The sequence below is a fragment of the Pseudonaja textilis genome, chromosome 5 (assembly GCF_049901715.1).
Source record: "Pseudonaja textilis isolate UNSWEBS1 chromosome 5, rPseTex1.2, whole genome shotgun sequence".
Classification (NCBI taxonomy): Eukaryota; Metazoa; Chordata; class Lepidosauria; order Squamata; family Elapidae; genus Pseudonaja; species Pseudonaja textilis.
In genome coordinates, this window is record NC_141994.1 from 16651531 (window position 1) to 16677315 (window position 25785).

A 25785-nucleotide genomic window follows, 5' to 3' on the forward strand; every position below is an offset into this window, starting at 1 on the left:
AGGGGAAAAATCTTTCTGCATGATAAAATTATAGAATTCTTTATTTATGAATCCACTGTATTTTTCAGCTGCCCTGTAACAATTGCTTTCTGCGTCGATTACATGGAGAAAAAAAACATACAGAGTGCACTAGACTCATATACCTGCTGCTTTTAGAACTTTGAAAGCTATCCAGTAGCTTTCGACTGATCAAACTTGCAAAAAAAAAAAAATTGCTGCTCTAAGTAGACCTTTGGCCTGACCCAGCACCCTCTGAGGATAGCATCCCAATGCGGTGTGCCCTTTATTTTTTTAATATGATACACATAACAAATATGGTACTATGTCCAGCCAGGAATAAATAAATTCAGAAAGCACTTCTAGCTAGATTCTTTGCATTATACACATGCATTTTCATTTGGCTGCTTTATAAATAAAAATCAAATGTGAGATCACATTTTCCCATCTTCTGCTTGTACACTAAATCAAATTTCTCATTCATCGAGACAGTGAAGATATCTTTCCACAGCCCAATTCGTCCTGAAAGATAGTAAAAGGAAGGGAACAGAGGGAAGGAAAAAATATGCTGGTTATTATAAAATGCAGAAGACCTTTCAGAAGAACTAAAACCTGCCACAAATCACCCAGCGAATTGCAGAATCTTTTGGCCATTTTAAATCTGGAAAGTGAAAGCCCCAGTCCCGCAACAGCAAAAACAAGTCCAAAGGAAAAGTTTGCCATCAGGAGTGTGGGAATTACACCTTTATCAATCAAAGAGTTAGACTTAAAACTTCATACAATCCAGTTCTGTCTAAAACGTGAAGATCTGCGTGTTGCCTTCACCATCTCTCCATCAATCCTCTCTCAGCATATTCCTCATCTACCAAGGTCCAGCTTCCATCACCCCTGCTTGTTGACATCTCTGAAAACCACAGAAGAGGAGGGCAAAGGAGGGCAGTGTGGTATCCAACCACAGGATTGCCCTCCCCCCTTTTCTCACTTTTTTTTCACCCTCCCCCTCCAGAAACAATACTGCTAGAAGCTACAAGGCCGCATCTTGAGTTCTCTGGTTAAGATAAAGTACTGGGTCTGCGTACAGTTAAAACGAGAGTTGTTACTACAGCTGCCAACTCCAGGGACATTTGAAATGCACTAAGCCACTTGTAGAACACTATGGAGATGGCCTTGACGCCATTATGTAAACATCACTTAGCCCTAGAAAGGAGGAGACAGTGAGGAAGGAACCAAAGATGCCTTGATTTTCTTGGGTATAAGACGAATAAGAGAGAAACTCTTACAAGGTTTTCAAGATCCAGTTGAACAATAACATCCTCAGACAACAAAGCAGAGTTCCAGTGGTTCTTGCCTGCTAAAAGTGAACCTCTTGAGAAAAACAACCAAGAACTGGAAAACCAGTGGGCCTGGAGGTAAGTAGCAAGACACCTGCTTCCTTTTTTGCATCATCTTTGATATCTGCTCTTAAATATAAACCATACCAAACCATACTCGATATGCAGATATCACAGCAAAGCTTGGATCTGATTTGCCACTTGAATCCCCAAAACACTTGTTCCCATTGTAATAGGTTGTAAATACAGTGTATGATTCTACTTTCTGGTAGCCATTTTGGACAGCTGGTCAAAGAGTCACCCACCTGGGTTCATTCATGATTTGATTCATGCAACTGGTTTGGGAGGTTGAGTGGGAAGGAAGGTGAGCTAACCAAGAGCCCATTTTCCCAGCAACTGAGAGTGAGCTTCTGGGCAAAGATCAATAAGCTAAAAAGGAAAACAAAATAAAAATGAACAAAATGATGCAAAATAAATAGGAAAATGTACATTGTGATAAACCAAATTAAATTAAGCTAAATTAAAAAGATTTAACAGACCACAGTTTTTTAAATCATGGAAACACATTTAAGGAAAACACCTTAGTGTTCAGGATGCATTTGGGAAAAAAAGGAAAAGAAAATTGTTACAAGTGTGAGAAAGATGAACAAAATTAAGCAGGAAACAAAAGTGTGCAGAAAAAGCAGGCAATGTGCAAATGCAATAGATTTGAAGACTCGGGGGAAATTTTGAGGTTAGTACAATTTGCTCAGGACCAAATGAAGGAAAACTAAAACAATTCTGTATTTTGGTTAACTTTGGTTCTGAGAGGAAAGAAACAGAAAGAAGCAGGTGAGATGTTCAAAAAATTCAAGGGAACAAACATGCATGTGGGGTCACAGCTGCCCCCTTTTATATGTGCGTCACTCCCAGATGGACACTCCTGGAACCATGATTGCTCCTGCTGCACACCATCATGGGGATTATTTCTGGTAACCTGGTGTTACAGATGTTAGTGGGGAAAAACAAACAAGAGTATTACAGATGCACAAACTTATTTTCCTCTCAAAGCAGCTGTTTCAAGTTTCAACCTTTATGAAAGAGTCCTCACGTTCTGGGAAAATTCTTGAGATCCAAACAGCTCAATGTGAATGTAAACAAGGTTGAAGCATTTCAAATCTGCAACCTTTTATGAAGCATCAATAAATTGCACTCCTATCAGGAGTGTCGAGACACTTTTACAGGGTTGAAAGGATTAGTTGGTGACATCAACATTGCCCAGGCAGGAGATGCCCAGTTAGGGGCTTCTTTTATGTCCCCGTCAAGGAGCTGGAGCGAAGGATGGGAGCTCAACTCTGCCTCAACTCTCGGGACTCAAACATGGGCTTGCTAACCTCCAACCCAGTATCCTAACCATTCGAGCCACAGTGTTCCTGAGCACTGATAAATAAGTAACCATGATAGTGAAGTCTCTGGTACAAACTAGTTGTGGCAGTGCAGAGAAGAAGATATATGACAGTTGTTAGGAAGTCATAAATTTAGACCAGAAAAAACAACAGGGTGAGAAAAAAATCAAGATCAACTCACTTTGATATAAGGAGGAAGGAGGAGAATGCTGTCAGGCTTTCAAGATTCTGTTACTACACTCTTTATCATTTTATGCACTGGTTGCTAAGTGAACCCACTGGTTAACAGCGCCACCGCACCACCACTGAGAGCCATGGTGGTGCAGTGGTTAGAATGCAGTATTGCAGGCTAATTCTGCCCATTGCCAGCAATTCGATTCCCACTGTCTCAAGGTTGACTCAAGTCTTCTATCCTTCCGAGGTGGGTAAAATGAGGACCCAGATTGTTGGAGGCAATATGCTGACTCTGTAAAATGCTTAGAGAGGGCTGTAAAGCACCGGGAAGCGGTATATAAGTCTTTAAGTGCTATTGCTATTAAGTGAATGCCAGGGTCATGTGTGCAATCCTGTTCTTCCAAATGGGCATTTGTTTGCTAGAAGCAAGTAACATAAAACAATTGTGGTCACATGACCACAGGAATATTACAACCAGTCATAAAGGTGAGCTGGTTTCCAAGGGCCTGAAATGTAGTTCATGTAATGGGGGATTGGCACATTTTAAAACAGCCATAAAGTAATTTATGGGTCATAAAGCACCTGTTCAGGACTTATCATAATTTCAAACAGTTGTTAAGCCACTGGTTGTTAAGTTGAGAACTACCTTTTTCCATTATGGCATCTTTTCCTTGATCTAACCTACCTGAAACATGGACACAGTAGCATTTCAGTTATTTTTATACATCGAAGCCCTTCATCACGTAATAAGAGAAGAGTTTGAAAGTTTATATGCAGAAGAGTAGTGCAAAGTGGCCAAACAGCATCCGAACATCCATGAGTTCTCTACGGTCCTCTAACCAAATACCAGGTAAATGTTTAGCTGGTCATCTCCAGCCAAAATAATTGAATCACAGCTTCTCAGTCTTGGCAACTTAAGACTTCAGCTCCCAGAATTCCCTAGCCGTCCACAAATCTTAAGGCTGCCGAAGTTGAGAAACCCTGGATTAAATTTTCCTCTGCCCCTATATCTTTAATCTAAACCAGTGTTTCCTAACCGTTGCAGTTTTAAGATTAAGATGCAGTTTAAGATTAGCAGATTAACACAGTTGGAAGGGACCTTCTAGGTCCATGATGGCAAACCTATAGCATTGTGCTGGCATGTGAGCTGCAGGCAAATTTACTTCACTGCACACGCGCACGCGTCACAACTGATTTTGGGCTGGTTTGAGGCCTTTTTCAGCCTCCCAGAGGCTTGAGGAAGGCTTCTGCGGGTTTTGCAGGCCGAAAACTAGGCCTGTTTCATCACTTCCTGTTTTTCCGGAAATACTGGAAGTGACAAAGCGGGCACAGGAGCCCAAAAAGGTTAGCCACCACTGTTGTAGGTCATCTAGTCCAACACCCCCCCACCCATGGTGTAGTGGGGGACCTTACACCATTTCTGACAAATGGCAGCCCAATCTTCTTGGGACTTATTGAGTTCAGGGACTCGAAGTCATGAAGTTGGTGAGGCTGGGGAGAGAACAAATCCATACATCCAGAGTTCTAAACTGTAATTCTTCTGGTGATAATAATTGCATGTTTTAAACAAATTAAACAAAAACAATTCTAAGCCTGCAGGATTTAAAAGGCCTCCCAAATGATAGCTTTCCATGATCAGGAAATGCACCTTTTCCCCCATCTACCCTTTATTTTTTTAAAAAAATTTTAGCTTCAGACTCATTGACTGAACCGTGGTTCAGATTTATAGCCCAATTCTTTGTCTTCAAAATACTCTAACCAATTAACATTGAAAAAAGGATAATTGCTACGTGTTCCAATCTGGAAGTGTCATAAAAGTGGACTTCCATTAAACCCATCCCACCCGTGCTCAAGTTAGCAAAGGGTCTGACACCTACCCCTGCCCACTGAAAGGGCATCAGCATTGCAGCACTGATCAATGAGCTGGTGACAATGTTCAACCATCGATTCCAACTGTGCTTTGTCATAGGCGACGCCCAAGAACCTCGCTAATTGTTCGACCAGGGTTGCAAGATCCTGTGAAAGACAAAGATATCGACTAGCAGAGAAGAAATTAGTCAAAATTAAGGCAGTTCAAAAAAGTACATCCCGGTTACCAGTTATTGCCCCCCCCCAAAAAAATATCAATGCAGGCTTAGCAATAGTGTGATTACCCTGGGTGTGGCACAAAGGCAACACAGTCAGATAAGCAATAAGAGTCCCTTTATTATCTCCAACTTCGCACCCAATGTCCAGGTTACCTTCTGGCTGGAGAAAAACTCTCCCAGGAACTGCCATTGGCTGCAGAAAATTAAGTCCAAAACATGAGCAACACAAACTGTAACTTAAAAGTCCAAACAAACCAAACTGAAGTAATTAGTTTTGCAGGGTAGAAGCAAGAATCTCAGGCTTGAAGGCACAGCAAAACTGACTGCTGGAAAGACACCAGGAACACAGATAAGCCATGACAACACAGGATAAAGTCGCATTTGCTCCCAGCAGCCTGCCGCACACAGTCTGGGAAGACATAGCTGTCTTCCCAGCAGTGGCTAATAAAGGGAATCAGGGCCCTTTCCTCCCCCGTAAGCCATGCAAGCCATGTTGCTCTCTTCTCCGTTCTTCCATGCGTGCCGTAGGATAAAGGGGGTGAGCCTGGATCTTCCTCTGAACTTCCTCTCCCTTGTTCTATCTCTTCCCCTGCTCTGCCCAGCTGGACTTTGCCCTTCCCCAGACTCCTCCACAGCCAACAGAGCCACACTCCCACTCGGTCAGCTATCCGGCTTCCTCCTCGGATTCAGACTCCGACAGCAGCAGCTTCTATATGTTAAATCAGCAGCCCCCAATCTTTGGGGCACCAGGGACTGGTTCCATGGAAAGAGGTTTTTCCCCACACCAGATGGTCCCAACAGCATGTCTGAGAAGGGAAAAAGTCCCTGTATTTACCAAGAAACACTTCCCCTGAAGTTGGAATGGGGCTGCTTCACCTGCATCCACTTTTGGGATTTTGACTGCTGGCACATCAGCATGGAAATCAACATGAAAATCGAAATGTAGCTACAACTGCTATGAAGCCCCAATACTCTGTCAATGTTCCTCACATTATGATGTTACTGACTTGTGTGCAAATATTTACAAATCAGAAGAGGAACAAACAGCTGACCCTTGGTGCTTCTCTCTCCAAAGAAACACAAACATCTGGTTGTTAAACTCTGGGGGCTTTAAAATAGCACACATACAACTGCTATTTCATTGTGAAAGCAGAACCTGAACAATAGTTCTAAAAAAAAACAAACCCCATGTTCTTTCTGATCCTTGCTCCTTCAGTGCCTCTGCATAGATGGAATTTTAAAACTGTTTTCTTCCATTTGCTGAATTTTTAGTTTTTGTAAACCAACCAAAGGCATTTTCATAAATTGCAATCAATCACAACGATAATGAATCAAAATAGCCATTCATGAACAGCTAACAGAAGGAAAGCATAACCTATTAGAACAACAAACAAATCCTAAAAGCTAAAATTAAAATTAAGGAAAATATTCTCTTAAAGTTTAAAGCAAAGGGCGGTGGGATTATCAAATCATACACTTCATTTATTTTGTTAAACTTTATTAACTTATTTTTTCTGACAGCCCAGGAACAAACAGCTTATCAAACCCCTGGCACTGAAAGTAATAAAACATTGGCTTGTGATATTAATTAACCAAGCTTAAATTCCAAGAGGGGGAAACCCTTTGCCCCTAACCCCCATCTCTGTCTCCTGCCAAGTTTGTGATCTTTCTTTAAAGGAACCCGGGGGGGGGGGCTGGGGGTGGAAGCTTCTTGCTTACAGGTTGGGAGAAAGTCCTTGATATGCTTGGATAATTACCTTGTGCATATCTTCATATTTGAGAAAAAGCACATTGGAATCCATATGATGCTGCCAAAATTCCTGGACATGTTCAAACCATGATCCATAACCTACTATAGAGACAGAAAACACAACAGCTAATACTCAATATATTTTTTTTAATGTTGTTATTGGGCAAACTTTCACTGGAACACCAAACTCATTATATTGCATTTATATTTTTGTTTTGTTCTCAAAAGATGACTGGTGTATTCCTAACAAAATCCAACCCAAGAAAATAACTCCAACTGGCCTTACTCCCACAATCACAACATAGTCAGCTTATCTTGTATCATTCCTGGAATTTCCTAGGAGGGTATGGTATCTTGGGCATCACTGGGGCCAACTGGCAAGGGTATAGCATGGCTTTCCCCCCTTTCTAAAGTTGCTCGATGGCAGGGAAAAAGTTAGACTCCTTGAGACACGAAAAGTCTGCTTGACCCAAACTTGACTTGGACTGAAGACCTCAACCTGGGGAAGAACATCTGAAGATTTAAATTTTTTTACTACTGGTTCTGTGGGTGTAGCGTGGCTTGGTGGGCGTGGCAGGGGAAGGATACTGTAAAATCCCCATTTCCTCCCCACCCCACTAACCTGCTTTCCAGTTCCGTTCTCCTGTGCAGGGCAACCAAAGAAGACCCAGCCGATCAACTGGGACTCAGTGGGAGGCAGAGAATAGATGGGGGCGGGGCCAATCAGAGGTTGGATTTGCTGGTTCTCCGAACTACTCAAAATTTCCGCTACCGGTTCTCCAGAACTGGTCAGAACCTGCTGAATACCAGCTCTGGTTTGGGCCAAGCAGACTTTTCGTGTCTCATGGAGTCTACTTTTTTCCTACCATTCTAAAAGATGTTCAGAAGAAAAGTAGACCGTCCAGACTTTCTTCCTCGGGATGTGATCTTCCGTCCAAGCCAAGATTGGGGAAAGCAGACTCTTTGTGTCTCATGGGAGTCTACGTTTTTCCTGCCATCAAGCAAACAAGCTGCTAATTCACAGTGGAGGAAGTTATCTGGACCTTGCCAGAGTCTTTCCTGCTCAGATCTCTTTGTTTGACCAACAGTGGTTCATATGAAGGGAGGTTTTCCTGGATGAGATGGCTGGATGCAACATTATGTTGCAATAGGGCAAGGGTCTTCAAACTTTACAGCTTTAAGACTTGTGGACTTCACCTCCCATAATTCCTCCTCCAGTCATGTTAGCTCAGGAATTCTGGGAGTTGAAGTCCACAAGTCTTAAACTTGCCAAGTTTGAAGACCGCCCCCTACAGACCTCTTAGGAAAGGGATGAGGTCAATACTAGACAGTCTAAGGTTAAAGTTTTTGGGGTTTGGGGAAAAAACCACAGAGTCAGGTAGAGTATTCCAGACATTGACCACTCTGTTGCTGAAGTCGTATTTCCTGCAATCAAGTTTGGTGTGATTAACCTTGAGTTTGTATCTGTTGCTTGCTCTTGTGTTGTTATGGTTGAAGCTGAAGTATTCATTGACAGGTAGGACATTGCAATGTATGATTTTATATACTATACTTAGATCGGACCGAAAGCAGCATAGTTCTAGGTTTTCTAGGTCTAGAATTTCGAGCTTGGTGGCATAAGGTATTCTGCAATGAGTAGAGGAGTGGAGAACTCTTCTTGTAAAATATTTCTGGACTTTCTCAACTGTGTTAATATCAGATACGTAATGTGGGTTCCAGACTGATGAGCTGTATTTGAGTATTGGTCTAGCAAATGTTTTGTATGCTCTAGTTATTAGTGTAATATTACCAGAGAAAAAGCTACATAAGATTAGATTAACAACTCTTAACGCCTGTAGATGATTATGCAAGGAATTCAAAATATTCAAACAAGAACAGAGAATATTGAAAAGAGAACAGAGAACATCGAACAAAGAACAGGGAAAACTGATGAAAAGGTGGAGAACATTCAACAAATGATGATGAAGTATGATGAGAGATTCCAAAAAATTGAAGAAGATAAACAAAGAGACAAGAAGATTGGAGATATTGATAACAGATTAACTGTGGTTGAGCAAGATAAAAATGGTATGCTGAGATGGGAGATGGACAGATCAGAATTTTATTTTAGATTCCAAAACATAGAGGAAGAAAAGGGACAAAACCTAGCTGAGATAATGATAGAAATATTGGCTGAAGCTTTGGAAATAACTGAAGAGAAGATGATGGATGGAGTAGATGAGGTTTATCGAGTCTTCACAAGATATACAATGAGAAATAGCTTACCAAGAGAAGTTCACATCAGATTTACAAAGAAAGCCATTAAAATGCAAATATTGCAAGTGGCAAAAGAGAAAACATTGAAATATAAAGACAAGGAGATTGTGGTCTTGAAACAAGTACCCAGAAGAGTGAGAGAGATAAGAAGATAATACCGATTCCTGACCAAAATGCTACTTAAAAAAGAGGTGAATTATAGATGGCTGATTCCAGAAGGTTTAATGTTCACATGGCAAGAACAGAGATATAGAATTGACTCAATTGACAAAGCTGAATCATTTTACACAGAATTTTTTGGACGGAAAGAGGAAGAGGCAGAAAAAGAAATTTCACTAATTGAATTCCAACTCATTCGCCAAATGACGACTGAAAAAGAAGAAGGTACAGTAAGTGGAAAGGTGGAAGCCAAAGAACAACATGAACCAAGATCTACGAGAGCTGCTAAACCTAACTACAAAATATAACCATGGAAGAGAAAAAACTGATTACAATTAATATAAATGGACTTAACTCAGCTGTTAAAAGAAGGAAAACCTTCTATAAATTAGAGAAATTAAAATTTGATATAATCTGCCTACAAGAAGTACCTATCAAAAAGCAGTATGAACAATTGTTGATACAGCCAAAATTAGGGAAAATATTTACTTCTTTGACACAATGCAAGAAAAGAGGAGTGGTTCTATATATTAAAGATATTATCCTAGTGAAATTGATTTATACTGATGACGATGGAAGAATACCAATGGTGGAAATAATGGACAATAATGTGAAAACACTCCTGATTGCAATTGATGCCCCGAATGACAATCAAGAAGAATTTTATAAAAAATTACATATGAAAATAATTGAACTGGACTATGCTAATATAGTTATGATGGGAGATTTTAATGGAATTGTAGACAATAAACTGGTCTACACAGCACAGAAAACAATAAAGCAAAACAGAATGACTCTCCTTAAATGTTTTTTTTAAATGGTAGATGAAATAAACTTAAAAGATACATGAAGAGAAAGAAATGCTAAAACTAAACAATACACCTTCTACTCAAATAGACATTTATCATGGTCCAGAATAGATATGATATGGATGTCAACAGAATTGTTAACTAATATTCAAGAAATAAATATTGAAACAAGTACTTGGGCAGATCACAATCCAATGACAATTAAATGGAAAGGACAAAGAAGATCTAGATGGACGTTAAATAATACTATATTAAAGGAAAAAGACTTCACACAGTGGATGGAGAAAGAATTGGCTTTTTTCTTTAGAGAAAACAAAAAAGAAGATACATCAATCCAGAATGTATGGGATACAGTGAAGGCATATGCCAGAGGCTTGATAATAGACTATACAAGGAAAAGAAATACCATGAAAAGATTAGCCTCTAAGGCATTAGAGGATGAGTATAAAGGACTTGAAAAAGAGCTACAGAAAATGCCACAGAAAAAGGACATTAAGTTAAAAATGAATATAATTAAACATAAAATGGGTCTAATAGAAAAAGAAGAACTAGCACAGAAAATTAGAGGTGCTAAACAGAACTACTTTGAAGATGCAAAAAAACCAGGTAGATGGTTAGTATACAAATTGAGAAAGGAGAAAGAATCAAGGAAAATATTGCAATTAATAGATGACCAAGGCCAAGTTTGCTATGGTAGTAAAGAGAAGAAGGAAATCATTTGAGATTATTATGGGAAACTATACACACAAGAGAATATTGATGAGGAAAGAGTTAAACAGTATTTATAAAATGCTAATCTACCCCAGATACCTAAAGAGATTGAAACAATGTTAAAAAGCAATATAACAATGATGGAGTTAACTGAAGCACTCAAGAAGCAAAATAATGGAAAGGCACCAGGCCCAGATGGGCTTCCGGCAGAATTTTATAAAACATTACAAGAATTGCTGAACCTTCCATTGCTAGAAGTTATGAATGAAGTTATGTTAAAGAAGAGGATACCTAAATCATGGTCAGAAGCTTATATTACACTTGTCCCAAAAGAGGAGGCCAATCTATTACAAATCAAGAACTATAGACCTATTTCCTTAACTAAACGTCACCAAGAAAGATAAAAGCGTGTGGACAGGATGCTGCCCATGTTAGTAGTGAATTTAGCTTGTTTGCATGTTCGATGTCATAATCAGGGGCTCTGTAACATAGTAAGAACCGAAATTTGATATTTAAGGACAGTTCACAGACAATGGTCTCAGGAATAGCAAGCTCTTGGGTAATTATGTGTTTAACAATCATTCTAAGTTTTAAGGACTGGTGACTTATGACCAGTCCCCACCCTTAACAATTGTAGCAGTGTCACTTCGGTCATCTGATCACAATCTGGATGCTTGGCAATTAGCTTGTAGTTAGAACAGTTGTTGCTGTTCCTGATTCACACGATCGCTATTTGAAACCTTCCTACCCAGCTTCTCACAAGCAACGTCAAAATCAACAGCGGGGAAGATCACAAGACATGATCACATCATGTCTTGCTTAGCTACCACAGCAAAAAAAAGATCATAAAATGTGTGTGCAGTCACATGATGCCTCACAATGACTAATTTTCCAGTCCCGATTGTGGTTGCCTGTCAAGGATTCTCCGTACAGCTAACCAATGAGTCTGTGTGTTGTGGTTCGCTGGCAGCAGGTGCGGACAGCTGAAGTCTCTGAAAGCGAGGACTCAGATGAGGGGCCTGCATGTGATGCAGGGATGGGGCCAGGACTATCAGAGAGTGGGGTGGAGTCTGGCAGCAGTGATGAAGAGGACCCCGGGGTGCTTGTGCTCAGTGTGCATGCGTGCAAGTCTTCTTGAAGGAAAGAGCAGCTGAAGCAGCACGGGTGACTCAGGAGTAAGGCTGCAAGGTGATGGCTTGTCCCATATGGGATAAAAGCCAGCCTTTGCAGTTGGCTTCTTTGCAGGAAGCAAAGAAGTTCTTTCAACTCCAAGTTCTCATGGAAGTCCTGTCTGTTCTGGTTCATGTTTGGAGATTTTTGGTTTGGAATATTTCTCTGCTGTTAATCTTGTATTCTTGACAGCCTTTCATAACCTTGAAAGGGCTTGCTTTTATCTGGGACAATTAGTTGTAATGACTCTGTGTGAACAGAGTTCACAGAGACGCATAAAAAAGGTTTGCTTTTATATATACTTTATGTTTCTTTGATTTGAACAAGGTTTGGGTCAGAACAGTGTGGGACCTAGATGTGTCCATGCCAGAGGTAGTATTCAGCAGGTTCTGACCAGTTCTGGAGAACTGGTAACGGAAATTTTGAGTAGTTCGTAGAGCTGGCAAATACCACCTCTGACTGGCCCAGCCCTCATCTATTCTCTGCCTCCCAAGTCCCAGCTGATCAGGTGGGTCTTCTTTTGTTGCCTTGCACAGGAGAATGGAGCTGGAAAGCAGGTTAGTGGCGTGGGGAGGAAATGGAGATTTTACACTATCCTTCCCCTGCCATGGCCCACCAAGCTACACCCACCAGGCCACGCCCATAGAACCGGTAGTACAAAAATTTGAATCCCATTGGTCCATACCCAGCCTGCAATTTGCCAACCAACATTCCCTTTAGCTCTTGAAGCTGAAGAGGTCACCCTGCTAATTCAGAGCTCCTCATGTCCTCAAAGGTCAGAGAGCATCTCCCCTCATCCCTTACATCAGGAGTCCCTGATCTATGGGTTGTGGCCCACTAGTGAGCTGTTGAGGGGTTTGCAACTGTGCCATAGAAATAGCCGGAGATTATGCTGCGCGCACACATCCCCACTTGTGCGAGCAGCGGACGAGTCTGTGCACCTGTGCTCCATTTGTGTGAGCTGCAAGCACGTGTACACACCGCTTACGCCCAGAGAGCTGCGTGCCTGCTTGCCAGCCGCTTGCGCAAACCATCTCATCCTCTACTGCGCCAGTCCACAAAGCCGGAAACGTTGGGGAATTCTATCTTAGATCATGGCTGTCTGGGGAATTCTAGGACCCGAAGTACATATATCTTTAAAAGCTGCTGGGATTGAGAGAGGCTGCCTTAGATGGCAAGTTAATACCCCAAGCCACATGTCCCATGATTTCTGCATGATGTAGAACAGAGTGAAAAATAGTGCTTAACAAAACAGATGGGAAATTCTTACACTTATCGTTCATAAATCTCCGACAGAACTCCTGAAACGTTCCTCTGTAGCTCATAGTTCTCAGGGAGCGATGAAACTGGTAGTAAGATACGACCAAGTCTTTGGGATTACGAGCCATGTATATGATCTAGAGAGATGAAAAACAATTCATGGGGCAGAATGCTTCCTCCATCCCATCTCCCTAGGTCAGAAAACCTGCAGAGGTAACGCAAATGACCCGTGAAGGCTACCTTGGATTCGCCGCTATGCAGGTCAGAAGGCAAGAAGCGGTATGGCAGGTGGCTTTTGATCAGGCGAGGGGATGTCAGTTCCTGTAATGTGCAGGGAAAAACATGAAGGCTCAGGGCTGACAAAGGCCAGCATAATAAATATTCAAACATGTCCCTCCAAAAAACATGAAACAATAAGAGGTACAAAGGAATTAACAAAAAGCCAATAGATTATGCTTTTTCTTGGTGGAGGAACTGTGTGTATCTGAGGAATTCAAAAATCTAGGCTAATGTTTCTCAAACTTGGCAGCTTAAGAAGTGTAGACTTCAACTCCCCAGCCAGTAGAGGTTGAAGTCCACAACGCTTAAAATTGTGAAGGATGGGAAACACTGGTCTAAAGTGTTACATCTGAGAACCGCTGTGATGACCCGGGGCATGGCACAAAGGCAACCCAGTCAGATAATGAGTAGGAGTCTCTTTATTAGCTCCAACTTTGCCCCCAATGTCCTGGTTACTTCCTGGCTGGAGAACAACTCTCCAGGAACAGCCCTTGTTCAAAAACGTGGTCAACAAAAACTGTAACTATAAGTCCAATCAAGGCAAAATGAGGTAATTAGTCCAGCAGGGCAGGAACAATAACTCAACATGGTTGGAAAGATGCCAGGAACACAGACAACCAAAGTCAACACAAGATAAACTCATGTTTGCTCCCAGCAGCTGCCACACTCAGCATGCCCCCTTTTTAAATTCTCTTCCCAGCTGTGGCTAATGAAGGGAATCAGGGCCCTTTCCTCCCCTGTAAGCCATGCAACCCACATTGCTCTCTTCTCCGTTCCTCCCTGTATGCCCTAGGATGAAGAGGGGTGGGTCTGGGTCTTCCTCTGAACTCCCTCTCCCTTGTTCTACCTCTCGCCTGGTCTGCCCAGCTGGACTTTGCCTTTCCCCAGTTTCCTCAACAGCCAATAGAGCCACGCTTCCACTTCCTGTCAGCTATTCGTCTTCCTCCTCAGACTCTGACTCCGACAGGGGCATGACAGCAGCCATGACATCAGCATCTTGCTGGATTTTCAACTATTTGCCACCCAAACATATATCATTTCTCCCTTCTGATTTGGCAGAACAGCTGGGAGCCAGGACTAAGTATCAGCCCATGTAAAAGAGTGCAGATCTTGGTATACTTTGCTTTCAAAATAGACAATTGAGGAGATATGGAAGCAGTCTTCAAGTACTTGAAGGGTTTCATACAGAAAAAAACACAGAAGACCAATACATAATCATTGGGTCCAAGAATCACTTGAAGGAGTGAATTATATACGAAGTTATATACCATCTGAAAGCATTAAAACTATAATGTTCATAATGATGAACTATTCCAATACATCAAGGAATCAAACAGAGCTTGAAAACAACTATTTCAGTCAAGCATCAACAACATAATTTCAAAACTTTAACACAGATCTGAGGATTCATCTGTACCTTGATAATATCCAGACCGGGTTGAGGATATTCTAAGACCGGAAGCTGCTCATCTATGTTCATTAATCCAATTTCATCAGGATCTGCTCCTTGACTCACAAGATACACCACTTCCTGCAATAAACTTGTGCCTGCAAATTATTGAGAAAAATAATCAGACAAAATACAAGCTTTCCAAGAGAAGAGAAAGTTCTCGACTGTCAACAGATGATCAACACTATCTCCAGATCTTCTTGCATCTTACTGCAGTGTATACTTCCCCAACCTAGTCACCTCCAGATGTGATGAACTTCAAAAAAAAAAAATATTTGTAAGCTGCCTAGAGTCACTGAAAGTATATAAATTCTCAAAATGAATAAAACTCATAATTTCATCTCGAGTAGTCTTTGAATTATATGGGAAAGTCCAGCAGGTGACGGAGTAACAGAGTTGGAAGGGTCTTCTAGTCCAAACCCCCTGCTCAAACCGGAAACCTGTACCATTTCAGACAAGTAACAGATCAAGTAACAACTAACTAAATCATCGAATCATAGGGTTGGAAGAGAACTCAAGGTCTTCTAGTCCAATGCTCGACAACCGATGGCCCGCGGCCCACTGGTGGTCCATGAGAAATTTTTTAATCCAGGCTGTGTGGGAACACAAGGCTGCGCCGCCCATATGGCCCACGGGAACCACCCACTCCCCGCCCACTCACTCCTTACCTGGCAAACTTGCCTCCTAAATTGCTATTTTTCCTTTTTATTTTTTTCTGACCATCAGCTGTTCTGCTGTGCTGGGAGATTTAGATTAGCTAGAAAGCAGGAAACTGTTGGATTTCTTGCTTTCTAGCTAATCTTTAGATCTTCCGAACCTCCCTTAGGACTGAAGCTTTTATTATTCAGTGCAGACTCAGGTAGCCGGTGGCAGATAGATAGATCTCTGAATGAATCTGTGATTTTGTGAGCAACTCAATCTGCCTGCCTGCTTTGCCTGATTTTGGGTAAAAGTTGCTCTTTTTTATAAAAAATTGAATATTTACATAAATATTTATAATATTTACATACAAGCCATGCCCAACCAGTTACATGACCACCAAGCCACACTCACAAATTAGGCCATGCCCACAGAACTGATTAATAACTTTGAATCCCATCCCTGCCTCTGTGTATTTGTGTGTGTGTGTGTGTGAGAGAGAGAGAGAGAGAGAGAGAGGGAGAGAGAGAAAAGTTAGATCAGATCTGTTTCTCTCCCTCTCTCTCTCCCACCAATGTTAGTCAGCCAAAATTCATATTAGTGGTCCCCAGGATTTAAAAGTATGAGTTTGGAGTTCTAAAAGTTTGGCGACCCCTGTTCTAGTCCATTCCCCCCACTGCTTAAGTCTATTTGAGCCCTCCTAGTTTTGCTTCCTGTATCCCTTAATTTGTATTGGTGAGTCCTTTCTTCACCATTTCCCTTCTTGTTATTGGATTTGTGGTTTAATTCTATTAGTTGGTCATCCTGCCCTACCAGTTTTAGCTTAAAGCGTTCCGGATAAGCAGATATTTGCCGAACATATTATTGCTGGTCTTCATCCATGGTCTTCATCCAACTCTTGCTGGAAGGCCTTCCAGCAGGTAGTGCAATCCAAGATCTAGAAAGCTAAAGTTCTCACAACAAGCACCATCCTTTGAGCTGGCAATTTAATTCTAAAACTCCCTGTTCCCTCATTGGATGTTGACCTTCAGTTGAAATATAGATGAGATTACCACCTGTGCTCTTAATGTTTTGATTATCCTGCTTGTTGCTCATAGTCCATTGAAATTGTTTTCAGTGTTGCATCATTCATCACAGCACGAAAGAGGAAAAAGAAATAATGATCAGCGGGCTTCATCATTTTAGTGAGCCTCTTTGCACTTGGAAGATAATACCTTTCCCTTAAGAATTTGTCTAGTCCACAAATTGTTGACTCTGTTCCTTTAAGTAGTAAATCTTCAATCAGCAAGACATAATTTTTTTCTTTGGGGAAGTCTAATCTACTTTACTTCTTATCCCTGGTAATTTGGCAATGTCTTTTCTTCAGGTATTTCTGGGTGTTTCCTTCCTGAGGGAGGATATAAAATTGAGAACAGGTAAAGCTTCCTTTCGCACATACGTGCTACTCATTTCTGGCTCTGGGGGGCAGTCCTAATCTCCATTTCAAAGCCGAAGAGCCAGCACTGTCCAAAGACTTCTCCGTGGCCATGTGGCCAGCATGACTAAACGCCGAAGGTGCACAGAATGCTGTTACCTTCCCACCAAAGGAGTCCCTATTTTTCTACTTGCATTTTTACATGCTTTCGAACTGCTAGGTTGGCAGAAGCTGGGACAAGCAATGGGGAGCTCACTCCATTACACAGCGCTAGGGATTCAAACCGCCAAACTGCCGACCTTTCTGATCAACAAGCTCAGCGTCTTAGCCACTGAGCCACCGCGTCCCTTTTTGAGGACAGTTAGTCCTTGACTTATAACACCGTTCAAAGTTACAACAGCACTGAAAAAAATGACTTATGACCATTTTCTGCTAAAACTGCTTAGAGAGGGCTGCAAAGCACTGTGAAGTGTTATACAGGTCTAAGTGCTATTGCTAAGTGCTATTTTTCACACTTATGACCGTTGCAGCATCCCCACGGTCACGTAATTTACATTCGGACGCTTGACAACGGACTCACATTTATGATGGTTGAGTGTCCCAAGGTCACGTGATCTCCTTTTGTGACCTTCTGACAAGCAAAGTCAATGGGGAAGCCAGATTCACTTAACAATCGTGTTACTAAATTAACCACTGAAGCGATTCACTTACCCACTCGGGCAAGTAAAACAGGGCAAAACTCATTTAACAAATTTCTCACTTAGCAACATAAACGTTGGGCTCAGTTGTGGTCATAAGTTGAAGACTACCTGTACTCCATTGCAGAGAGGGCAGGAGCTGCCTTCCTGGGTTTTCTTGTTCTGAGCATGACATGCTGCCTTCCTTTTCCTTTTCTTATTTGATTGGAGACTTCCAATTCATCTTTCTTGATATGCTCAGTTTGGACAGAGAATTTAATAGGAGCTTATCGTGTTCAATCTGTTCACCACTGAAACTCAAGAGTATCTCGTGTAGGAGTGTCTGGAGTTTTACTGGCTTAGTCTTCATTTGTTCCTCAAGTAATCCAACTAGTAGTCCAACCAAGTGTAATTTGAGTTCTCCTCGGGTAGAAATACAAACATTGCACACACTTTGCATGCAGCAATATTGTTAGCCTCTTTCCTTGTGGTTTTGTTTTTCCTCATGCAAAAATTTATTTGTAGTTTTTTTAAAATAATTCCCTAGAGGTAGAATCCTTTATAAAAGATAGATAACATATAAAATGACAGAAAAAAACTCAAAAAGGACATATACAAATATAAAACATATGTATATCTCCTCAGGGGTGGGATTCAACCGGTGTTACTACTGGTTCGGGGAGAGCGCGTTTTGCTGCGCGCACGTGTACAGTAATTGCAAAATGCCATTTTGACAGCTGACAAGCTCTGCGTGCAGATGCACAGCATTGGAAAAATCCTCTTCTTTCCTGCTTTTTCAACCTCAGCTGTGTCACGCAAAGCAGCTGAGGTTGCAAAAGCAAGAAATAAAGGACAGCCAAGAGCCCAGGCAGGCAGGTAGGCCAAACAGGTGAGCAAAAGGTCATTGCGGTGAACCGCTTCTGTGTCTGCTGCTCTTCAGAGCTACCGGTTCTATAGAACCAGGCCAAACTGGTGGCATCCCACCCCTGTATCTCATGCATGTCTTTCTGTGTTAAAAATATGTACAAATGAAATAAAATAAAAAATAAAGGTAAACACACACACACACACACCTATATATACGGTAAATTTATATTCTAAAACAGGGATGTCAAACTGGATTCCATTGAGGGCTGCATCAGGGTTGTGTTTGACCTTGGGGGGCCAGCTCGATGTCACTCTTGTTGGGGACCTGTGGAGGCCTGAGTGGTCTGTCAGCAAAAATGGGCTCCCAAGCTCTGTTTTGGCTGCGACGGCCTCCTGCAATCCTGTCAGTGAAAACCGAGCTTGGAAGTGCCACCCGTGGCCCTCACAAGCTCCGTTTTCGGCTGTGACAGCCTCCTGCAATCCTCTGCCAGCTCAGAGGGCCACACGCAGCTCTCCATAGCTTCGCTTTCGCTGGTAGAGGCACTGCAGGCCGGTCCTTTGCTGTTTCCAAGGCAGCCCCGTAGGCCAGATCTAAGCACCCCACGGGCCAGATCTGGGCCCCTGGGCCTTGAGTTTGACACCCCTGCTCTATAATAAGCCATATTATGGTTTGTGTGGTTGGGGTTTAGCACATGAGAATGTTGTATCCTAAGGTTTAACTCAACCAGGTTTAAAGCTTTATAAGCAACCCAAGAACAAAAGAGAGTTACAAAATGAGTCTGAATTTACAGTATCGTCTGCAGTTTATAAAACAATTTTCTCCGAAGCCTGGAGGAAATCAAGTAGAAGCTTTTAGTACTGGCAGCAGGTCATAAATATTTCAAATGTGCAACTTCAGAAAGCAATAAAGATGCAGCCAGCTGGTCTAATCTGGCTTTTGCATGCTATTGTATCTTCTCTACCACATTCGATTAAATCTTTGCCCAGAATCTGGGGAAAATCCTTCGTACCAAAAAATGACGGGATGGTAGAATAACCAGATGCAAAACAAACATATAGGGCCTTCAAACCATCCTTCCCGCCCCCCCCCCCCTTTGCTGGCCTACATGACAACCTGTTTAGCTTCACAATGTACAACTCACTTTTCAAAGAAGTAGCAGGATGGATTTCGCACCTAATGCTCAGTCATTAACTGTGATGTATAATTAAGCTGCAATGCTTCAATGGACATATCCTTTCACGTGCTCTGAAAAATTAAACTTTCTGGTGCTATAACCATTTCAAGGTTTTGCACTTATTGAAGGCGGCTTAAGTTTTAAAAAATCCAATGGATTTTAAAATATCAAAATATTTTTAAAAAATATCAATGGTACTCTAATATACTTGACTACCTTCTCCAACTGGATGTTCCCCTGACAGGATGGACTTCACGTTACAGGACTTTCAGCCAATACATCAGGGCAACCTTGGAACAGTGTGAGAGACTCATATAGCTGTTAACCAAAAATATCTTTCTACCTTGGATTTACAGACCTAGAGCTGAGCTGAATCTCTTGGGAACAATGGGTTCCCCTGCTTTACTAAACAGTTTTTTCAGGGAATAGAATAAAATAGGTTGGAAGGGACCTTGGAGGTCTTCTAGTCCAACCCTGCTTAGGCAGGAAACCCTATACCACTTCAGACAAATGGTTATCCAATCTCTTATTAAAAACTTCCAGTGTTGGAGCATTCACAACTTCTGGAGGCAAGTTGTTCCACTGATTAATTGTCCTGTCAGGAAATTTCTTCTTAGTTTTAGGTGGCTTTTCTCCTTGATTCATTTCCACCCATTGCTTCTTGTTCTATCTTCAGATGCTTTGTATAATGGCTTGACTCCCTCTTCTTTGTGGCAGCCCCTAAGATATTGGAAGACTGCTATTCATGTCACCCCGCTAGTCCTTCTTTTCATTAAACTAGATATACCTGATTTCAGCAACCATTTTTTAATATGTTTTAGCCTCTAGTCCCCTAATCATCTTTGGTGCTCTTCTCTGCACTCTTATTAGAGTCTTGAACTACCAAACACCAATCAGTTTTCTGTAACCCATTCTTGCTATTTAATGTAAGCAAACAGAGCAAGCTAAGAATAAAGAAACATGAGATTATCTCAGGGGTCTTCAAACTTGACAGTTTTCAGCCTTGTAGACTTCAACTCCCAGAATCTCTCCTCCAGTCAGGTTAGCTCAGGAATTCTGGGAGTTGAAGTCCACAAGTCTTAAACTTACCAAGTTTGAAAAGCCTTAATTTATCCAAACAATACATGACCGTCCACACGACATGTAATATCCATCCCCTGCAGACATCATGACAATGCAACGGGAATGGCAGTCCTACAACTTCCAGAACGTGTCCTACTTGTTAAGCCCTGCCTCAGAAACTGTGGAGCAGAGTACAGACTACAAGAAACATGGCTTTCCAAGGTCAATCAATATCTGATCCGAGAGGCTGGCTTTAATTCATACCTCTTTGCTCCAGTGGTGGGATTCAATTTTTTTTACTACTGGTTCTGTGGGCGTGGCTTGGCTTGGTGGGTGTGGCTTGGTGGGCATGGCAGGGGAAGCGGAAAATCCCCATTCCCTCCCCACGCCTGGGGGAAGGTTACTGCAAAATCCCACTCCCTCCCCACCCCACTAACCTGCTTTCCAGCTCCGTTCTCCTGTGCTGGTCAACCAAAGAAGACCCAGCTGATCAGTTGGGACCCAATGGGAGGCAGAGAATAGATGGAGGTGGGGTCAGTCAGAGGTGGGATTTGCCAATCCTCCAAACTACTCAAAATTTCCACTACCGGTTCTCCAGAACTCGTCAGAACCTGCTGAATACCACCTCTGCTTTGCTCCCAGCTCAATCTCTTAACTGTTTTTCCCAAATCATCTCTGGGACATTGAGGGAAAGGAATACATGGCAACTGTGCAGTGCCAAACCCAACTTGGCTTCTTCTCCTGCCCCTCTGAAGCAAGCAGTTTGTATTTGCATTTGATTACTAATTTCCAATTGATGTGAGCCAGACAAGGACAGTCAAAGGACTGGAAGTGGCCCAAAGCCATAGAATGCTCAGATCTGCATGCTGGTTGAAGAAGCACGGGAGATTTGGTTCATCCAGACTTGCAAAATTCTCTTTAAAGAAGTCTTACAATGAAGTAGCATTAGCACCTCTGATCATGTTTCCTCGCTGGCCTACCCAGGAAGGTTGAAATCAATCTCGCAAATCTGAAAAGTACCTGCGCCGATTAGGCAAGTGACCATTAAGAACATTAGGCCACAAGAATTAACCCAAATGGACTTTTGTGCTCTTTCCTAACATCATTCTGCTTGGAGACAGGATAGGTCAAGGCTCCCCAACACCAGGACCTCGGCCTGTTCAGAACGGGGCCGTGGAAGTGGCGGGTGAGCACACGCATGTGCATCAAGCAAGTGCACATGCAGGCAGCTGGCAAGGGTGCCTGTCGCTTGTGCAAAAGGAGCTGCTTGCTTGCTGCTCGTGCATAACCATTCCCCCACCCCACCCCCACACACACCCCTGCCATCTGTAAAGCCAGAAAGGTTGGGGGTGTCTGGGATAGGCAACACCATAAATATGGATCGGTTCACACGTCCAAATTAGAGGAGAATTGTTTCCTGTCTGCTTTGGAATAACCTTGGTGTTGTTTTTTTTTCTTCCCCTCATCTTAGCAGCTTCCGCTGAGATCCCTTGTAGCCTGAGCATCTGGAACACGTCAGGAGGATGGAAAGACTGAAGACTGCAACATTAAGCAGGAAAGAATCCGTTTTCTCCCTCTGCAGCATTCATATGGACCGGTCCACCTTTGCATCGCCTGCCTTCTCTCTCAGATGTCCTGTAATTCAAGGGCCACTGTTTTCCTTCAAGATGGGCCTTCCCTATCTAGCCAACAACAGTACTGGATTTCCAGCAGTCTCCATTCAAGCAGGAACCAGGCCTGACCTGGTATAGCTTCTGAGGCTGGCTAATTGCTCCACCTGCACCCAGCTGTGTTGATAATCCAGAAAGGGGGAGGGAAATCCTGTGATTCACCTCTGTTGATCTGAAAGTAACCCCTTCCTTTATTAACGAAGGTTATCTCTCAGGGCAAATGCCTCCCTAACAATGCTTTCAACCTAGAATTAATAATAAGTGTTGTTTTGTTGTTGTTGTTGTTGTTGTTGTTGTTGTTGTTGTTGTTGTAATTAGAGCCCTTGGAGCAATACCTAAAGGGCTACCTCGCTATTTGGAAATTCTGAATTTATCAGACTTGAATACCCTGATTCTACAAAAAACCACCCTACTTGGAACAGCTTATATCCTCTGACACTACTTTAACAGTTCCTAGGCTCTTGGTTAGGACTGGAGCTGTTGAGCTACCAACCAGCCCCAAAGGCTGTGAATCTCACTAAAAATTTAATAATCATCATCACCAGTTTTCAAAAATTGTAATACATAAAAGTGCACCATATCTCAGCCTAAAGCTTCCAGGTATGGAAGGGGGAAAAAAAATTCATTTGCAATGTACATATTTCACCTTGCATGTTTCAGGACCTAAAATGGCCATCTCTGCTAGCCAAGCCCATCTCTACAACTCCCTGGGCCTTATATCCTTGGTCCAACCCAGTTAGAATCTCAGAGGAAGTAAGCTAGGTCAGCCATCATCATCATTACTCACAAAAAAACAACAGTGTACACAGCAATCAAGATAACGTAAGCTATTATTATTGTTGTTATACACAAAAATGACAGTATACACAGCAGAGGAGATAACCATGCTGGGTTTCGTATCACAAATCACTAGCTGAACACTTCCCAAGTGTTTAGGACTGCCTGATGTATCTGTGGATTATGCCAGCAGATCTCACTAAGGTGGCCTACAGCTGACCAAGGTGATCTTGTCAGCGCCAATCGCTTTTAAGTGCTTGCCTAGGTCTTTAGGCACAGCAGCACCCAGAGTACAGAGTACAATTATTATTATTATTATTATTATTATTATTATTATTATTATTATTATTATTATTGCTGTTATGTATAAATGAGGACCACACACCCTTAAAAGACAACCCAAACCCCACCCCAGGAACCCAGTGGCACCCGCAGGAGGTTGGAGCCTGCTTCCAGGGGAAGGAGAAGCCCTCGCCCCTTCTCTTCCCCAAGGCCAAGAAGGAGAAGCCAAGAAAGTCACCGGCCAAGGCTCCCTTTCCGCTGGCCGTCTCCCAACCTGACTGCGGGGGTGGGAGAGATGAAAGGGGTGGGGGAGAAAACTTCCCTCCGGTGGCCTCCAGAAGCCCCAAAAAGGAGAGCACAATCGGGGCTTTGCACCGGAGTCAGGTGGGCGAAGGGGGGAAAAAACCCGGAGGAAACCGGGAGAGGGAAAACAGGCGATGCTGGGAAGCGTCAGGGCGGAGGGAGGGAGAGGAGGAGAAGGGATGGAGGGAGCGGGGAGGGGAGGGGGTGCCTCCTTTCCCTCCCTCCCACACCCCCCCCCGCCTGCCCGCCCCGCCTCCTACCTGATTTGGGGTAGGTAACAATCCAGACGTCGCTGTCTCGCACGGGGAAATTGGCGATCTCCTCCATCTTCCCGCGGCAGAAGGGCGGCAGGCGCACCCCGTTGTACTCGAAGTACTTGCTCTCGAACTCCCCGGGAGTGCTGGGGGTCTCGCACTCGCTCTCCGCCATCCTCCGCCGCGGGAAGCCGGCTGCTGCAAAAGGGCGCAGAGGACGCTGCCTTCCCGGCGCGAAGAAGGAGGCCGCCCGCCTTCCCGCCCGTCAGTCAGCCCTCCAAGCTGGGTGTCGACGCTCCGGGCCGCGGCAAAGCTTTGCGCTCCGCGGGGCAGGCAGGCAGGGAGGCAGGCACCGGCCTTCAGCGCATGGGCTCCGGGGGCGATGGTGTAATGCGACGTCGCTCAGGAGGCGGCGAGGAGGAGGAGGAGGAGGAGGGGAGGAGGAGGCCGCCGCTGCCGCCGCGGCACGGCGGAGCCTTAACCCTCGGCGTGCCTGGCGTCTCTCGCCGCCTTGGCTCCCTTGCCTGGCGCCAGGCTCGCTCGGGGTTCCGGGAGCGAAGTGGGCTTGTGGCGAGGGCTCACGATCGCAGGCGGGTTTCCTTTGGGAGATGCTCAGGAGCAGCCCAGCCCAGAACCCGTGTTGCACGCCGGCCGGCTTCACACGACCCTCATCAGGCACTTCCCTCTGACCGAATCTAAACGCCACTGTGAACTGGGAAAATTAATAACGATGATAATAATGATAATGATAATAGCAATGATGATGATTATTATTACAACAAAACAACAACAAAATAAACACAACCACAAAACAACAACAACAACAACAACAACAATAATAATAATAATAATAATAATAATAATAATAATAATAATAATAATAATATGAAATGAAATGAAATAATACAATAAAAATAAAATAAAAATACCTTATAGCAGGGGTCGCCAACCTTTTGGACCTCAGGGACCACCAAACTCATCATTTTAAATCCCAGGGACTACTAATTGGTTCTGTGGGTGTGGCCTCATTTGTGGGTGTGGCTTGGTGGTCATGTGACTGGCTGTGCACGGCTTGTATGTAAATATTTTATAAATATCTATATAAATATTGATTTTTTTAATAAAAAACAGCTTTTACCTAAAAGCAGGCAAAGCAGGCAGGCAGATTGAGTTGGTCACAAAATCACAGATTCATTTAGAGATCTATCTGTCTGCCTTCAGCTAGCTCAGTCTCTCACGTAAAATTTGCTAGCAAGCAAACTCACAAAATTAACTCACAACACACAATGTATGTAAATATTGAATTTTTTATAAAAAAAAGAGCAACTTTTACCCAAAATCAGGCAAAGCAGGCAGGCAGATTGAGTTGCTCACAGAATCATTCAGTGATCTATCTGTCTGCCATCAGCTAGCTCAGTCTGTCACATAAAATTTGCCGTGAGTCTGCACTGAACAATAGAACCTTCAGTCCTAAGGGAGGCCCACCAAAGTTTTCTTGCGGCCCACCAGTTGGCAATTGCTGCCTTATTGTCACTGTAGATATATACACAGTATACGCATACAATGAAATTCACATAACACCAGTGGTGGTATTCAAATATTTTTGCCACCGTTTCGGTGGCCGTGGTTTGGTGGGCTCACTTTGCGAGTGTGCACACACTTTGTGTGCATGTGTGTGCCAAATGCACACTTTGCGCAGGCACAGAGGTGTTCTAACTCGCCTCCTGCAAGCCTGGAAGCAGGATGGGAAGAGTCTCTGAGAATGTTGTACAACTTCCTCAAACAACGACATGTGAAGATGTCGTCCTGGGCAGTTTTAATGATTCTCTATACAGCTTTTCTGTCCG

At 43.0% G+C, this 25785-nt stretch overlaps 2 protein-coding genes across 4 annotated transcripts in view; one reads left to right on the forward strand and one right to left on the reverse strand.

Moving 5' to 3' along the window:
• The window catches only part of LOC148125550 (uncharacterized), a 33487-nt gene extending 10926 nt beyond the window's left edge, over positions 1-22561 (forward strand). Inside the window, exon 2 of the transcript XR_015743774.1 lies at positions 22124-22561. The gene's annotated coding sequence lies outside the window, so the exon portion shown is untranslated. The remainder of the gene's footprint in view (positions 1-22123) is intronic.
• On the reverse strand, positions 13-24625 carry SULT4A1 (sulfotransferase family 4A member 1). 3 transcript variants are annotated; one of them, XM_087934185.1, is made up of 9 exons: positions 23945-24625; positions 14786-14916; positions 13330-13410; positions 13100-13226; positions 6732-6826; positions 4765-4903; positions 3573-3621; positions 1634-1757; positions 13-519 (listed from the first exon to the last, which is right to left on the reverse strand). In XM_087934185.1, the coding sequence occupies exons 1-8, from the start codon at positions 24111-24113 to the stop codon at positions 1640-1642; spliced, it is 909 nt and encodes a 302-aa protein (XP_087790311.1). In that variant the 5' UTR covers positions 24114-24625; the 3' UTR covers positions 13-519; positions 1634-1639. The 3 variants fall into 3 exon arrangements, 2 of the variants coding, with proteins under 2 accessions (XP_087790311.1, XP_026558474.1); XR_015743773.1 differs by lacking the exon at positions 3573-3621 and having other exon boundaries at positions 497-519; positions 23945-24616; XM_026702689.2 differs by lacking the exons at positions 1634-1757; positions 3573-3621 and having other exon boundaries at positions 23945-24614.
• Between the last annotated feature and the right edge of the window lie 1160 nt (positions 24626-25785).